Source organism: Nanorana parkeri, unplaced genomic scaffold (assembly GCF_000935625.1).
Source record: "Nanorana parkeri isolate BGI_ZX_2015 unplaced genomic scaffold, ASM93562v1 scaffold329, whole genome shotgun sequence".
NCBI classification, from domain to species: domain Eukaryota; kingdom Metazoa; phylum Chordata; class Amphibia; order Anura; family Dicroglossidae; genus Nanorana; species Nanorana parkeri.
The window spans coordinates 610,111-628,677 of NW_017306597.1; the positions used below are offsets into that span (position 1 = coordinate 610,111).

The window sequence follows — 18,567 nt, forward strand, 5'->3', positions numbered from 1 at the left end:
GGGAGCACCTCTGTCAAACTGGCCTCATTTCACCATGCAAATGCTGGGAACAGGCTGTGTGCCCTGGTTCACTAATGCATATTTCTCCCCCAGCCACCATCAATACAAAATCACTGATCAGAGGCAAACAGCACAAGATCAAGGTAGACGGCCACTTAACAAGGCTTGAGAAGGAGGCAGCTCAGACACTTGTGAGATTAAGAACATTTAACAAGTCTCTGGGGTCTACTCCAGGGACCCCCCTCCCACACAAAGCCCCTATCCTGCCCCTCTAAAGACTGAAAAAAGCTGTAATTGCAAAGCTATTAGCATGTTCTGCTCACGCCGTTGCTAATCTCTTAACATAGGAAACAAATAAAGCCACACGAGTGGAGAGATTATCAACGAGAAGTGATCTGGCTCTAGTCCTGCATAAGACATGGCTATCCAGACCTCCAGCGCTGGCTAAAGCTCAGCATGCACGTTTCCCTTCATTGTGATGTGATCTGAGCACTGTATGAAAGTTTAAGGCAAATAAAAATCTGTTTAGAATTGTCACTTTGAGATTCACAGACAAAACAGAACAAATTCATTGAATGAAGGTTAATTATGTACTCTGTGCTTTGTTACAGACTCTGGACCGCTACCCTTCCTATAATACATTCAACAAACTCCTTACCACAGCACTTATAAAACAGACAGAGTTTATTCCTTCATCTAGGAATTTCTTAGATTTTCAGAATATAACCCCACTCAACCAGCAGACACACTTTTGGTTGTGTGATGGGAAAATATGAAAACAAGACGGAAAAAATATATAATTTGCTGGATTTTATTTCTGTGAAAGTTAAAAGCACTGGTCAAAACATTATAACAATTTGATACGCTCAAAAGATGCCCGCATGCTGAGCAATAAGTGTCATTTTTACTTAGACTGTGCATGCTAGCGTCAATTTGGCAGCTTTCCCGATGTGGGCTAGGGAGAGGGTCTGTTGACAATGTTGCAATGCAGAATAATGGCAGTAAAGGCTTCAGCATGAGAGATAATTGACATTATTGTGCAGTTTCTGTTCTTCCCTCTAGTGGCCAGTAGTAGTGTTGCAACAATTAAAAATGTACATTGTTTTACGATGTAAAAACAACCACAAAACCAATACACTCGTATGCAATATGGCAACCACAAAACCAATACACCGTATGCAAATATGACAACCACAAAACCAATACACCGTATGCAAATATGACAACCATAAAACCAATACACCCGTATGCAAATATGACAACCATAAAACCAGTACACCGTATGCAAATATGACAACCATAAAACCAATACACCAGTATGCAATATAACAACCACAAAACCAATACACCAGTATGCAAATATGACAACCATAAAACCAATACACCCGTATGCAAATATGACAACCATAAAACCAATACACCGTATGCAAATATGACAACCATAAAACCAATACACCCGTATGCAAATATGACAACCATAAAACCAATACACCAGTATGCAAATATGACAACCGCAAAACCAATACACCAGTATGCAAATATGACATCCATAAAATCAATACACCAGTATGCAAATATGACAACCATAAAACCAATACACCCGTATGCAAATATGACAACCTCAAAACCAATACACCAGTATGCAAATATGACAACCACAAAACCAATACACCCGTATCCAAATATGACAACCATAAAACCAATACACTAGTATGCAAATATGACAACCTCAAAACCAATACACCAGTATGCAATATGATAACCTCAAAACCAATACACCCGTATACAATATGACAACCACAAAACCAATACACCCGTATGCAAATATGACAACCGCAAAACCAATACACCCGTATGCAAATATGACAACCACAAAACCTATACACCCACATGCCTATATGCAAATATGTTGCAAACAGGTTTCTGAATACACCCGTATGCAATATGACAACCACAAAACCAATACACCCGTATGCAATATGACAATCGCAAAACCAATACACCAGTATGCAATATGACAACCGCAAAACCAATACACCAGTATGCAATACGATAACCACAAAAACAATACACCAGTATGCAATACAATAACCACAAAAACAATACACCAGTATGCAATATGACAACCACAAAACCAATACACCCGTATGCAATATGATAACCACAAAACCAATACACCAGTATGCAAATAGGACAACCACAAAACCAATACACCAGTATGCAATAAGACAACCTCAAAACCAATACACCAGTATGCAATATGACAACCACAAAACCAATACACCCGCAGACAGCTTTCTGAATCTTCAGATTGCATGATGATGAGGTATTGCCAATTAGAGAAAAGCAGCATATATCCTTTGACGGAATACAACGTATATCCTATGACAGGACACTGCCCTCATTTTATTTGGACAGCACTAAAAGTGAGCAAACTGGCAGAATAAAATGAGTTTCATCAACACATGAGCTCTGCCTCTCTTTTAATCAGCTGACTTGCCCAAGTCTACCAATATCCTGTTCTCCGAGCTGGGACGGTGCTTCCTTTCATTGCAAGAGCAGTTAAATTACTGTCCCCTTTCCTGTGGGGAGAAGGCAAAAAAAAAGTATCTTTACCTGCACAGATTCCCAAACAAGAGTTTGGTTGATCCACTATTTAACACCTTTCACTTTCCATGTATTCAGAAAAGCTCAGGGCAATCACATAAATAGTGCAAATCAGGACTTGTATGGCCGACCTAAGACATACAGCAACCTGATGAATTGATCTGTCCCTTGTGCACATTATTATGACAGCTGAAAAATAGATCAGGTCTCTATGACTGGAAAGCAATGACCTAATATGTACAGTTCAGCAGGAAAAGAGAGTTCCACCTTTATAGTGAAGAGATACATTTCTGATATTTTTCCGTAGTGGATAAACACAACTTACTTTATAACCGTCATTAAATGTAATACAAATAAAGGGCAATATACACTTGCATGTAAAACCTGTAACAATTGTACATTCTGAGCTCAAAATACATTGGGTGCATCGATGGTTCCAGGATGAACCTTGTTTAGAGCACTTGGGTCATCCTTGAGAACAGAAAGAGAGAAAAGACTCCGGGAAAGGAAGCTTTGCATTCTCCGGCATCCACAGTCCTCTCGTTAACTCTTGTGCTGTAGTGAGCGCATTGCCGAGACAGATGTGTACACTGTTGCAATGCACTGCCAGTGCCCGCACAGCGTGCAAAGGGTTAACATTGCTTTCCCTAATTATGTTGCATCTTATTGCCATACACTTAATTAGCTGCATTAATGTGATTTCTTTTTACATAGGCAAGCAATTAAGGGCTATGATTGAGTTTCATTCAATTAGCCTCAACAAACATGCTAATTGATGTCCCAGATGCAAATGAGATGTGGTGAGATAGAGAGGCGCACACTGCGCAGTGGGAGGGGGAATCTTTGCTCGGAGAGTGGGGTCTCCGCGGGGTCTGGCTGCGGTATTGAACCCCATGACTGTCAGCACAGGGGGTGCTCTGCTCTGGGACCGGCAGGGAATAAGAAGCTTAGTTTTCGAGGTAAGGAGGGGCAGGCGAGAGACTGGATCAGACCCCTAGGGCAGCTTTTTAAAGGGGCAACAATTAGTTAGTGCAGACAGCAGAAGAGAGGCGCATGAGACAATATCATCCCGCAGTCTTGTGCATCCCTGTTGACTTGGGGTCACGTCCTAGGGCTCCCCAGGGTCTGGTCTATGAGCACTGGGATTATCCCAGCTCCATATGGGATAGACAGGAGGGAGCCCAAACCAATACACAAATTATGCAATACTCTGCTCTTTGTGTTGCAAGAATAATATTGTCATTATGGATATGTGCCCAAATCTGACAGACACGGAATCCATCCAATCGCCTGCAGTAACTGAACAGCATGGTAAATAAATGGCAAATAAAATGCATTAAGTAATTCAACTGTCAGAGTTAAATCTTCTTATGCTGTTGACTCACTAAAAAGCAATTTTTTTTCCTCCCGTCTCTTGAACGCCGTCAGTGCCAGTCGCTTCCAGAATGATTTCTAATGGGTTTGTATGCTAACGACATCTGATGATCATGATCTGATACACAGTGCTAAATGCTTGCACTTGGACATTTTTTGCGTACATTCCAAATACCGGGTTACTAATACAAAGTCGAGGTGCAGTATGATGAGTTCTCTACTCTGTGTAACGTGTAGTGGGTAGCGATGCCACTGCCCCTTCATGACAAGGGTTTCCAGACAGAAGCCTCATCTGGGAAAGCAAGGAAGAAAAAAAACCAAAACCCATAACCTCTTGGCAGAGCGGGAGAAAAAACGCAGAGAGTGGGGGCTCGCTCGCCTTTTGCTTATTGAGTTTAAGGCATTACACGCAGCAGCACAGAGGGAAGCAACACTAATTTTAATGCCATAAAATGCTCTAAAAGTGCCCCAGGCCCCAGCTACGTAGGAGCTACTTGCACCTAAATAAGACACGGTTCATTTCCTCTGCAGCTTAGCCTAATGTAATCAGCAGCCTGGAGACGTGAGCGCCACCGAGCAGATAGAGAGGGGGGACACTGCCAGCGGTCCGGGGGGCCGTGGACAGATTGCTGTTGATTAGAGAATTTTTCAGTTTTGACAAGGATGTAATGAAGAGCTTGTGAAGTTGTTCACCTGAGGAGAGGGCAGTCTGGATAAACGTCACTTCGTAATAGACCTATTACAGCCAGCACAATACACTGACCTGATAAAAAATTAACACTTAAACGCGGCAAAACTCATGGCTGAACACAGGCCGTTACACAAATGCCAAAGCCGAGGCACACTCCAAGCTCACACAGATACTCCCTGGCACTTAAATAACATGCTTAGCTGCCCGAATAAACTTGCTTAAAGGGAATACACTTAGGTGTATCTTCACCAAGAAGATATTAGAGATCTTATTGTGACCTCATCCTGAAAGTGATCTTTTCACATGTTTGATGTTCCATATTTAGATGACTGCATTTCATATACATATTTGTAGATCCTCCCTCTAGTGGTCATTCTTATATGAGGGATTGTGATTCCCACTCAAGCATTATGAGATTCAGTCAACTAGGCATTGTTTTCCATCAGTCAGATCTATCAGGTACTAATAGACCTGCATGGAGAGAGAAGATCAGTACAGCACAATCACTCTGCAGCACTACCAAGCAGGAATGCATATGCAATGAGCAAATATACAAGAACATTTGTATTAGTAAATAAAGCACCGTTTGGTTTTCTTTTTATATTAACACCTATTAGATGAAGGGGACCACAGGCACAAAATCAAATATATCTCTATGTAAAACGTTAACCCTTGCAGTGGGGCTACCTCCACAATGTAAGGGGAACTGGTCATTTCGGTCTAGGGATGCAAATGAAAAAAAATATATATATACTGATCTGATCCTCGATCCTGCCTGGATACTAGACCGGTCCATACAACCTCTTCTCCCTGGGCTCCAGTGATCTAAGCCCCACTGTTGTCATCACGTCTAATGCAGTCAATTCACTTGCATTAGATGCGAGGACGTCAAGGCTGGAGAGGAGGGGGAGATAGGTGAGCGCTGACTGCTGCAGGACTAAAGATCAGTTCTTCTTTAAGCATTTTATTCTAAAAAATAAACATTTGTGTTTAAAAAAAAATCATTAAAATTTTATATACAGCGTCTGGTTTGTTCCAAGTGCTCTTCTCAAAGGAATGTAGGATATCTTGTGGCCAAACAATCATAGTACAGGTGGTCACTAAGCTAATAACTACAGGGGAAATTATGTAATTAGTGCTAAATAATCAGGATATATAATTAGTCTACTGTATTTAAACATGAACAGAGTTACAGAAAACACTTATGGATGTGTCTACAGTTGCTACATTTGGTAACATGCCCTTCATGTTCTCAAAGATGACCTCAAAGTATTTCTTTTGTTTTGGGTGGAGGTTGATGATGGGAAGTGGTTTGTAAAGTAATACCTGCCTTTCCCCCCCCCTAAAAGAAAACTGAAAAACTTGAGTGGTGTGAATTTCTTCTGACAATGCCCTCATCATGCTGCAGCAGTGACAAGAGGAGATCATTAGAGGAACTTCATGGTCCTGAATCTTCATAACAAGGCTGCCATTTCTGACCTTTCCTTCTACAAATGATAGTTACTGTCATGTTGATTCATTGGCTTCAATACTTTAAGAACTTGAAAAAAGTATGTAGATCACGAGTTCCGACTCCACTGGCTGTTATGGTTAAGTGACTCACTAAATACTGAAGTTTGTGACAGCCAACAACTAGCAATATCAGAAAGAAGACAGAAGTGGCAGCCTACCGATCCCACGAAGCTCAGGTTTTCTTTACAGGCCAATAAAAATTAAATACATACATACACACAGATCCTCAATGATACTTTAATAACATGCTTAGCTGCTACATATTCACAGATGTCGCCTTACTTTTTTTTTCTTTTAAAAAGCCTGGCACTGCCACGGTACTTCAAGATTACCCTCACAAGGAAACATGAAATGATTGGTTGCACTTACAACTGCAGCCCTCCGTCGGGTAAAAATAAAATCACAGGCAAGGTGTCATTTAGAGAGGATGTTTGGAGGGACATGGTAAATGATTTGGATCAGGCTGTGGTATGACACTGCAGTGGGCTGGTGAATGGTTAGGGTTGGACTACACTTACAATACTGTAGAGGGCTCAGAAAAGCTTGTGCTTCAGTGGCCATGACATGGGGCAGCACCACCTGCACCCAGTGTACCATGAAGATGACATTCCATTCCTGCCTATGCTAGCTGGTATCATTGAGGTGCTGCTCACACCCAGCTCTTTGGTGCATAGGATCCGATGGGTGTGTAATTGCTTAGTCTTCATGTTAGGCCTGATTGTGGGTACAAACAAGCTGCAATGCAATTTACAGGTATGGTAGGTAGAGTAAGGTGTATGGGCTAGGATCAAGTCTTCACAAACAGACCAGCACAAGTCTCTATACATTGCCATGAAAGCAAACATTCAGCACATAAAAAAATGGCTCTATGGAAATCACTGTATTTCACTGCTATGTAAACAGCAGCATCTAGGCAGTGGCCCCCCTTTAGTATTTTAGGGTGCTGTTTGAGGTTGGGACCATTATTTTAATACACAAAGAAGCCTTAATAAACTAGCAGATTTAAATTTTTATCAGAAACCAACTATAAAATTGGGATTAACTGAGTGTATTGTGGCAATAAGAAGGAACTGTATTGAAATTTTAGGCCATTATCACTGTGACAATAGCTCATCAATCCCAAATAGTCAGGTATTTGGTTCATTTTGGTTAGTAGAACTTACGTGTAAACTAGGGTGATAGGTGAGGACTCCATTGTCACTTAGGGTGACATATTTCTTCTTCCATTCTTTGTTTAGGGACTTCCCACTTCTCTTTAGTAGCATGCCCTATTAAAAGAAAAAAAAAAGAAAATTTAGCAACAAATAGACAAAACACAAATGCATATGCGTTGCTGAGGTTATTCTATAAAGGCATAAATAGGAGCCTCTAGTACATATCAGACATTTATGCATGTTTTTGCTTATTCCACCCATGTGCCTGCAGTCCAGGTAACCCTACAAACATACCCCTAGAGAAGTGGCGATTTGCAATATTGTATCAAATCATTCTTATTACTCCTGTTATACATCATCTTTCCCCACAAAATGAGAGGAAAAAACCTAAAGTTATTGCAAATAGCACAAAAGCAAGCAATATGGAGTAATTAAACAAGGAATGTCTCTACTCTTGTTCTCAGTTTCTAACCTTAAAAGGGAAAACAGTGCCGCCTAATGGATACATTACCATGAAGCCTCAGTAGGTTTGAATAATAGGACAAATTCATTTAGTATGGATTCCCAAGGGACAAAAATACATTTTCAGCTCAACTTGCTTCTCAATATATTCCATCCCCAAACATAAATAACAAAATGTTCAAAATTTATAAGGCAAAACTAACTGTTTCTAACCAAAGCATTAAAAAAAATTGTATTAATGATTAGATGGATAACTAAACACCGTTTTGATTATGGAAACAATAAACAGATTATTCTATTCTAACAATATACTGAACTATGCAAAATAAAAATGTAAAACTTTACAGTGATGCCAGGTTTTGTATTCAATATTTTCTCACTTTTGTTTGCCTCCCCCCCCCCAATTAAAAAAATGTACCGCTGATCTTTTTGGGGCAGAATGACAGTTGCATCATCTTGCCTATTTCCTGTGAGCACAGCCAGCCATTTATATGCCCCCTATGGGGCATGTCAGGCTGGGCTCACAGCATTTCAGGACTGAGAGCTGCTCACACGTTATTACATGAGCACGGCTCAGTCCAGGAAGAATGCCTGTCCCCAGCTACTGCTGAGGAAGAAGAGGAAACTCCTGTGACATCACTAGACTGGACCAGAAAACTGCAGGAAAAAATATGTATAGGGTTAAAAAAGAAGGTGGGTTGGTGCCATGTTATACAATTGGGTTCAGCTTTAAGTAACATTAATCTACTGGCCCCTGCTAATCATACCCTCACATGCATGGAAAGGGCATTGGCAAATAAAACTTTAAAAATCAGATGTGCATAGCAAGAAGTGCAGACTATGCCCCTTCTGTATGCTTCCCTGTGTGAAGTCAGGCAATTGATATAGAAGGGAGATGTTCCCCTCCAGGCTGTCACAACAGAGCGCTCACACTTCTGCATGGGAACACAGCTCAATAGCAATTATTTAACGGCAAAGATTTATTGATCCAGCTCTGCCTGCAGAAGGAAAGGTTGGTGGGGTTGAGACTAACCAGAGGCAGGGAGGCAGTAGCAATATAAGAGACAGAAGAGAGAGGCATGAGCCAAAAACTGCCCGCATATAACATGTTCATCCCCATTACTTGTCGGGAGTTCATTTTAAGGGGGCTGTACACCCAAAAGTAATACTATATATAGAGCCTAGTGGGCAAAATCAGTCTCTTGGTTCTTACGTGTTTTAGTTACTACAAAAGCAAGACCTCCTTGCCATACATTTCTGACTCCACATTGGAGTTCTGGGTATTCCTGCCCACCTTTGCATTTTATAGCTCCTTCTGTTCTGGTTTCCACAACATAAAAATAAGTAAAAAATCCAACAGGGAGAGTGGGAACCATCAAAATGACCACATCAGGTAAGCAGATAAATAATCCCAAGCCTAGAGATTTTACCAACATAGTACCCGAGAAAAAAACAAAAACATCAATGATAGAAAAGTTAGAAATACACAAGGTTATGGATGTTTGTTGGTAGAACAAAGCAAATTGACTCACAAAGTTCACAATGTGGCCAGACCAGGGCCAATCCACAGACGGTGAAGATTTAAAAAAAAAAAAAAAAAAGTGCAATTGAATTACCATCTCAAAAGGTGCCATCCTGGCAGCATACCAGGCTGGCATAAATCTCAAGTACCAGAAAGGTGCTGGAGGGAAGCCTAAAAATGTGAAGCAGCCCTCTAAATATGAAACCCAAATGGGGGGGGGGGGCAATTAGCTTCTCTGTTTCATTTTTAAAAGCTTACCTGAACAAATTGAAATGAGAAGCATTGCACAGCACAGCATGGGAAAGACCCTTGTAATATATTGTTTAAAATGGTTTCTATTAAATAAAGTGATACAGAGAGGAATTGCTTTACTTCAAATCCAATTTTGAAGACCTTTTACGTGTCATTCCCCCACCTAGTTTCCATGCCTTGTTGGACCAGTCAGACTTTTGCTAGTGGTGCCGTTTTTTTTTTTAAACTAAATTGGTGGATTGGTAATTTATACGTGGAATAGTATATAGTCCACAAAAGTAGTCTAGTATCACCAGAAAGCATACACACATTGTGTCACAACAATGGAAAGAGTAACAGTGGAGAGTAACAGTGTCTTTATGCCCAGTATTCTCTGGAAGACCTCTATCCACCTATTGCCAACTTATCCCATAGCAACCAATCAGATATGATAATTCTTAAACTAAAGAGTGGGTGGACTACAAAACAGCTGTCTTCTAGTTGGTTGCCAAAGATTTCTTAACATCACCATTCTTTAAACTATGTTACTGAATAAGCCCCAGTTTAGCTTGTTTAATAAAGCTGTAGAAAAAGTGATTTGTGGGGTGCAGCAATGCATAGCAACCAGAATTCCTCTTTCACTGGTTAGAGAAGTACGAACCATGAAGAATTGTCACTGACTGGTTAAGATTTACTGTACCTTGCTCCTTAGATTCTAGAATACATTTACCATAATCTAAAATATACTGCTAGGTTAACGTGATTCTGGTAAAAAGATGGCAAAGATCCACTCACCTATTTCTAGTGTCTTATCTTTGCTTGTGGAAAAGCTGCAAAATCTCCTTGTCAGGAAGAGAAGAATGTATAAAAACACAGGTGTTTTCTTTATCCTCTCTAGTGATCCTGCTGCTGGCGAGTTGTCACCAGTGCCAGGATTTTTAGTGCATCATGGGCCTAACGTGCTTCCATATTTTGCTCCCTTGCTGGTGGAAACATTGTAGAATGTAAGTTGCCAGCCAGGAGGAAACTTCTCACTCATCCAGCTGGCAAAGGAGCAACACATGGAAACATTTAAGTATTTCTCCTACCATGTTTACACCTGTAAAGCGATTCTGTTGAGTCTGGATGACCTGTTGCAAGAAGCTGCATGGAAACATAGGGGACCATAGGAAAAAAAACCTTTCTTTTTACAGTACAATAGTTAAAATGACTGCAAACTAATGATGGGTGTGCGTTTTTTGTGACCCAATCAGTTGCAGAGAGGTGCATTAAATGCCACAGCTATATATCACAAAGGGGTGGGGAATGCCGAAACTGCCGCCACTGATTGGGCCAGGAGGGGGAATTGGCTGTTACAGTTTTCAGCAGTCTCAGGCGAACTGGGTTCGCACCAAGCCCAGCTCATCTCTACTGCAAACCAGAATAGTAACTGCTGTTGCATTTCCTAATCACGTACATTTATTTAAACAAAAAGGAAGATCATAAAATAAAGTGTAGAACAGTGTGCAAGAAACCCTAAAAAAAACGCAAATGAAAAACACAGCACACAATTTTCAAGCACCGAAGTCTGAATGGAGCTGTATGCTCACAAGATGCAACTACCAGGTGAAGGTTTAAGAAATACTGGGGTCATTTCTAAATCTCTCCTCAAGATGTACACTTCTTCAATTGTCTAATGTGTACCTTATGTGGAAAGCACAAATGCATTCTTTATACTTTTAGAGGTTGTACGTTTTTTGCGAAGCACAAAAAATTGCTTGACTTTCAGTTTCCTTCAAGTTTCAGTTTGCCCTCCATGTGTAGTTTTATAATATGAAAAAAAAAATGCACTTCACAAAAAGTAATTTGGGCTCTTAAATGTATAAATAAATGTATAAATATATTCTTTATCTTCCAAGATCAGCAATTAAAATGTAACTAGAGAAGGTAAATAATAAACATTACTCCCACATTTCTCTATAAATGCAATGTAATGTCATATCTAGAAGTGCATAAAAAAAATGCGACATTAGAAGAAGAAAAAAAGTGCGTAAGGGTGACACACAAAGACAAACTGAAGGAAAGATTGTTGGAAACGCGGATGCATCAGTATAGATTATTAACTTGCAGCCATTACTGAAGAGGTTAATTTACACCACATTGCAAACAAGACGGCTATACGTTCAACCTGCCCATGGTATGGAGTCCCAGTTGCACAGTAGCTAATCAGAGAGCACTGATCACACCCCCTCCACCTTCAGTTGAAAATATTTATGTCAGTGTGTAGGAAGGGGGTGCTGAACATTACACTTTAATAGAGCTGTCAGTGGCTCCCACAAGCCCATGCTGGGTGCAGAAAGGAAACTTGTTATTGTCGATGCCCTATTTGCTAAACCTGGGAAACAAAAAAAAAAAGAGAGAGAAAAAACAATAAAAGAATGTTGGTGGCGGGGTCACATCACCCCGGTGACCCCTCTGTCATTACCAACATCTCACCGCTGGGAGGACATCACACAGGAGCCGACTTCAAAGAGCCCAGCACAGGAGCACAGCTAATGACAAGCAAATCCAACTCAAATGCCACTAATTGGCTAAACCGCTCACCTCTCCAGAGCTCAGCAGTAATTTACAATAATAAAGAGAGGGGGATAGAGACAGGAGAATATCACTGCCCTGTGACTGCAACCTCTCCATATATACACACACAATGCACATTTTAATAATGATAGATACATTCCAATTTGGGCTGGCTGCGGAAATAGAAACACAGAGGAGGGAAGAGGTGAGCGGAGGGAGCGGAAAAAGACGAAAAGGAAAGGAGAACGGGCAGATAGGTTCTTTCTTGATTTTAAAACTGATTCATATGACATCCTGCGGCATCTGAGCTATACCTTTTGCAACCAGTGCCACCTGACACCCGGTAAAGCAAATGCTGCTTTAATATGCAATACAAAGGTCTAAATGGTATTATAAGACAGCACATTTTGAACAAAGTTTCAGTAATGAAGTTTGACTGAAGATCTGGCTGCTTTTCTTAGTAAAACAGAAGAAGGCAAATACTTGAGGCCCAACCGTGAACCTAATGCTCCCACACACAGCATGACATGAGCATGCTTGGCAAAGTTATGTGAAAATTTCACAAACTAATGGGTACGACTGATTGCCTCAGATAACCTGAGGAGCCCCAGCATTGGAAATCAAGAAAAAAAAAAGGCAATTGGGCAGTTGGGAAAGAATTTGATTGCAGTTAACATGGCTAAGCAACCAAATGTTCATGATCATTAAAATTATCTTCTTCCAAGTACACGATTACAATAAAACAATCACAACCCCAAAAACACCTTCATAGACCATTTTGATGGAGACCAAATTAGTGGATTGGGAAAGTGAGAAATAAGCAAGGAAGCATAAATCACATAATCCAATCCAGGTATGAAGATGCGCAATACACAGATGAAAAAGCACATCGTCTATACCACTAGACCTTATTTCATCCTCTGCTTCTGAGCATTTATATCTTTCTGTATAAACAGCTGGGAAAGCATTTTCATGTGTCTAGATCATAATCTAGATTGCTGCATATTGCTACACCTTTATTCTCAGAATAATGCAATAATGAACAGTTAAGGACCCAGCAGAAGGTGAAACTGGAACCTTGGGGAGGTCATTACCACCCACCCGTGTCCACAATCATTCCAACCTGGGGTCCATTACCACAATGCTTCATCACCTGCCCCTCCTGCTGTCCCCTTCTTATCTCTCCCAAGGCCAACAATTAAAAGAACCATTTTCTCCCAGCTTGAGACCCACAGGCCTGCTGAAGCAATCCCTGCATAACAACTGTGTGTCATTGTGCGTACCACTCTACCAATATATAACTTCACTAGAGCAGCGCAGGCAGTGAATGGCGTGGTGTTCCTGTCTGCGCTCATGAACAGAATTGAAAGTATTCAAACAACTTCAGTTTTAAAACAATTAGAATATATGGAAACCCAATTACTAAAATCTCACATAACAATTCACATGTTAATGTCATCTCAAAAGTCATTTTCAATAGTTGGAAATCTGCAGATTTCATTTAAATACCTGGTGATCCTTTCCTTGTTTAAGCACTTCCTGTTACAGGATGACCATGCTCTGCCCTGTCTGCCAACTGTGCTCCTGTGTTGCCACTCCTTCACACAGGCTTCTCATGGAGACAAGTGACACATTACGCAGATAAGGTCCGCGGTTGTCAGTGTCATAAAAATCCTCCCTGAAAAATGCCATGCATCCCTCACTGGAGTGTATGCAGACAGGAGATGGCTGCAAAGAGGCTGCAGGAGATGAGCAGCAGCATGAGATATGACAAAGGATGACAAAAAGGTGAAACCAGCATTTTTTTTTTAATGACAATTTTTATGACACATGGTGCTTCAACAAACTAAATGTCATTCAGTTCGGGTTTACATCTACTTTAATTTGTGTGGTGATCAACGTGGGACAGGTGCAAGGGATCTAGCATAAAGAATAGTATTAATCAACCCAAAACAGAACTAAAACAATTCATTTTGTGGACCCCACTTTTCTTCTAGCAAAATTTTAGATGATTCATTTACACCAAACATGAGAGTCAGAGAGCTGCACAATCTGAACAGGTATGGCACACTTGTTCAGGACTTCCGATAATTACTGGAACACTGGAAACGCCTAACTTGCTGGAAACATTTAGTCAGTTTGCAGTCTTGACAGACCAGAGACATGGGAGTCCTGTAAACTGCTGCCTATTGTGAGGTGGTTTTAAATACACTTAGCAGGATATATGGGCATGTTAAGTGAAAAATTGGATACATATACACTGTATTATAGCAGTCCGATCAGCAATAAAATAGGTTCTTTTAGGGCTTGTGTAGACGAGCGTTGTTGTTAAATGCTGCCTTTTGCTTTCAAAAACTGTGCTGCTCAAGCACATGCATTAGAACGCAAGATGCAGCAAAAGGCTGCGTATGGACTGCATTGCTTGGAAAGCAAAAACATCATAATAGGAAAACCAACTCAAAGCAAACCAGGTCAACCAGCCTCAGACCTCTCATCTACACTGCACCATAGAAATTAGGGCTGCGGACATTAACGATGAATTTCTCGATTAATCGTTAAACTTTTTGATCGATTAAATTAAAAAATGTTTCTAAAGTTTTAATCAGTAACAGCCCTAATAGAAATAAATGGTAATCTGTTAACCTGTATTTCATTTTAATAATTTTCACTTAGTTTTATAATAATGCATAGGTAAACAATAAGTGAGACAATTCCAAATTAACAGACAATGTGTTAGCTGAAGCTGACGTGTATTTTAAACATCAAACACGGAAAAGCAGTGTATGTCTACATGAGCAGATGCCAATAATTGCTGTAATCATCACATATCCTGAAAACAACTGGAAAGCATATGAATGCATACAAGAGGCAACCTAGGTACACCAAACTTCAGAAGAAAATGTCATTAGTTATGATGTGATTATACAATATGGACCTGAACCAAAAGAGTATGTGTGTATTGAGAGAAGAAAACAAACTATTTTGGACATGTCAGGGTATGAGGCAAACTGGGTGAACAGGTCAGTCCATATCTCTCAGGGTGTCTCTGTCTACCTTCCTCTGGCTCTGCACACCTTCTACAGACAGTACAAGTAGGTTCCATTCTCCATCCTCATTGTTTCCTCCTGCCAACCTTAACGTCACCACTGTGGCCTGTAGTGACATAGTCGGTGAGAGGAACCAGTGAGTGGAACAGGCAGAAGAGATAGACACACAAGGGTCTCTGTTGCAAGCGTCAATGCAACAGAGTAGAGATTAATAGTGTGGGCAGCAAGAGAGGTAAGTAATAATTCCTATGGGATGGCAATACTCCACAGCACCACTGAAGGCCAACATGACTACAGCTGTCCTGTAGGAATGAATGGGGACGCATTGTGCATGTGTAGTGTGAAGAAGAGCCAGAAGGTTTTCTTTCCAAAGGCTGTGCAGGCGGCAGACATGGTCACACAGCAAACATTGGATTGGGGCTAAAGGTAAGTAAAGGTAAGTATATAACTGGAAGGTGGAAATTAATTAAAGGACAACTTACTAAAGATGAAGTTGTCCTTCAAACTTACCAATCCAGTGGATCCCTAGGGACACAGATAATAGTGTCCTGAAGCCCAACTATACCATCATTCTCACATTCCATATACGATAAGAATTGTTCAATAAACATTCTCATTAGATGACATTTCTGAACAATGTGTGGCTAGCGTAAAGTGTATGTAAACCCAAACAATGAATTATTAGTTCCCTTTTGGTCCGTTAAATATACCATTTAAAGTGTTTTGTTGTTATCTGTTCCATGAGTGCAAAAATAAAAAAATACCCCGTCAGGTTTTAACTTCCTATGGATTCTGCTTCTGCTGCACTGAAATCTTAAGCACCAGAAGCCCTGTCGAGTTCTTTTTTGTAGACTACAGAATACCTCCCCCTAAGTTACAGAAAAAGGGGGGGTCTCGTAGTCCAAATCTGGAGGAAGAAGCTAGAGTGAGAATGCTGCTCCCCCATACATACGGTACAGAGAGGGGGAAGGTTGTCACCCCAGGACAGGAAGTATGTTACCGGCAGGATCTTCAGATGAAAATAAAGGAGAAAAGCTATACAAGTTTCCATCCAGTATTATGCTTTTGGCACACATACCGTCTTTATTTTACAGAGAAGTATTCTCAGTATTTCACTTAAAAACTGCATTGCAACTTAAAAAAAACACACAAAAAAGCTTTACCATTCTTGGGGTTCTTGTTTCACCCCCTACTCTTAATCTTCATAGACTCTAGCTATTCTCGAACCCAAAGAGGTTAAACTCTGTCCAAGGTCCTGATTTTCTATCCCTATATCCCTGTTGTGGCTGTGGCTGTGTGCGAGATCGCAGCCCAGCTCCTGCTTCCCTCATCATTAATTCTCTGTCTCCTCTTTCCCAGCTATCTGCCTCTTGTCATGAAGATGAAAGTGACATTATGCTTCTAACATTAAAATCATTTGATACACAATGTTTTACGAGAAGGACATTTAATGGCTCATTTAGCACAACAGTTATTAGATTTTAGTCAACAATTAAAGGGTGGCAGGATAAAAAGCAGGGTCTGCTCTTTTTTCGCTCTTCAAAATATACATCTTCACAGCTCCTTACACATGACAGCTCCGGCGACTAGAACATGAACATTATACTGGAGCTCAGATTGATACCACGCAGCTCAGGAGGCTGCGGAATGCAATCTATAACAGGAACCGCTCGTGCGCTTGTTAACTATATGCCTGCCAAGAAAACAGGAAAGTTACTGCAATACTGAACCCCATACTTATCGCTAACATGATCATTGCGGCAAATAGTAGTAAATCAAATATATTATTATAATTCCCCATGCACATTATTATGTGAATCGCTGACCAACTGGGGTCTGGATGCTCACCCCAGAGGTGGCTGCATCCTCCGTATCACTTAGCCCCCCCTTCACTCTGACACAATGAGTCTGATACTGTCATTCATCTCTCTCCGCATCTCCACGGAGCGCACATTATCTCACATTGTTATTAGCAAATACAAATGGAAAACAAGGACAGACACATTTATAAGTAAGTGGAGGGGCTTCGTGCGCTCTCTCAAGGTGTCGTGTGGATGACTCGGAGAGCACCCTGTGATTTTTCACGTCTTTTCCAATCTAACCTGGATTTCATATTCAGCATCTGACGCCGAGCTGAGTGCCAGACTCAATTTGTTTCCCGTCTTCTGGCCTGGCGCATTTAGGTGCGCTTATTTCTGCACCGATAACTGTTGGGCAGCAATTAACGGGAGCAAATAAACACAAAACTCCCACGTTACTCTAATGAGCATTTTTAACTTCAGTGATTCTCCATGAGAGTGCGTGATACAATTTATTTACAGACAGCGATGTAATACCAGGGGATCATTGCTAACTTCTGCTTCTAAAACTACAAAACCAATTAAAACCACTCAATAAAAGGCAGAAAGGGTTATTAACACCTTCTTTGCTTAGCCTTTAAAGGAAGAGTGAAGTTGAACTTTAAATATATACACACATATATATATATATATAAAAATATATATAATTTATTTATTTACACACATATGTATTTGTACACACAGAGAAAATGTTTTATTAGTTATTTTATTATTAGGATATACAAGATATAAAGGTGAAATAGATTCTCTTCCGACCCTTCCATCCGTAGGGCAGAGCCCCATGTACTCCCCCCTTGTAGACTGCCAGCGACAGGAGCTACCCAGAGAGCAGCTAATGGGATTAAACGCCGGCTTTAATTTTAATGAACAAAGTTGCCCGTAGCAACATAAGCGGCAGCGGAGGCTCCGTTATCATTAATAAAGCCCAGACAACATTAGAGGCCCGACAAGAGCACAAAATAAAAACGAGAAGGAGCCCCCGGCACCCCACCTCCCGCTGGGCTAAATTGGCTGCCCAATTTTTCTTAAGTGTCCGCGCTATTTAGAAGGCAATTTATTAATTTTTGTCATCCATTGTCACTTTGACAGGCCATCACTTCCCCATCCCGAACTTTACAGAAAACTAATTGAAGGACTGGCAGTATTTATGAGGGATATTATTTATCAATTACGCCTGATAATGATACTCTGCCCTGCTACCTTCTTCAGCCCTCCCCCGCCCTCTCCTCCCCCTGCAGGCCTGGAACGTCACATTGCACAATGACAGACATATTGTATCTCTGAGGGCAGCACGCATAGGGAGAACACCAATCTTTGTGACACCCAATAAGCAAAAATGCTCTATCCACCTCATTTTAGACACTCCAAAATCCTTACCTGAGCCTCTTAACCTGGGACCACTAACTTGTCTACAGTTCTCCAGGGCAACACCAACAACTTTATCCATATGACCAAAGACTAGCAAATCAGTCATAGCATGTATACCAAATATAACAATTATACCATATAATAATAATAAATTATACCATGTATAATGATATATGTGCTTGGA

At 40.7% G+C, this 18,567-nt stretch overlaps 1 protein-coding gene across 9 annotated transcripts in view; it reads right to left on the reverse strand.

Moving 5' to 3' along the window:
- Nucleotides 1-18,567, reverse strand: part of AGAP1 (ArfGAP with GTPase domain, ankyrin repeat and PH domain 1) — a 382,012-nt gene that overhangs the window by 76,280 nt on the left and 287,165 nt on the right. For all 9 annotated transcript variants that reach the window (XM_018558278.1, XM_018558280.1, XM_018558279.1 and 6 more), the window contains one exon: nt 7,348-7,452. In XM_018558278.1, the coding sequence (XP_018413780.1) occupies nt 7,348-7,452 (105 nt within the window). The remainder of the gene's footprint in view (nt 1-7,347; nt 7,453-18,567) is intronic.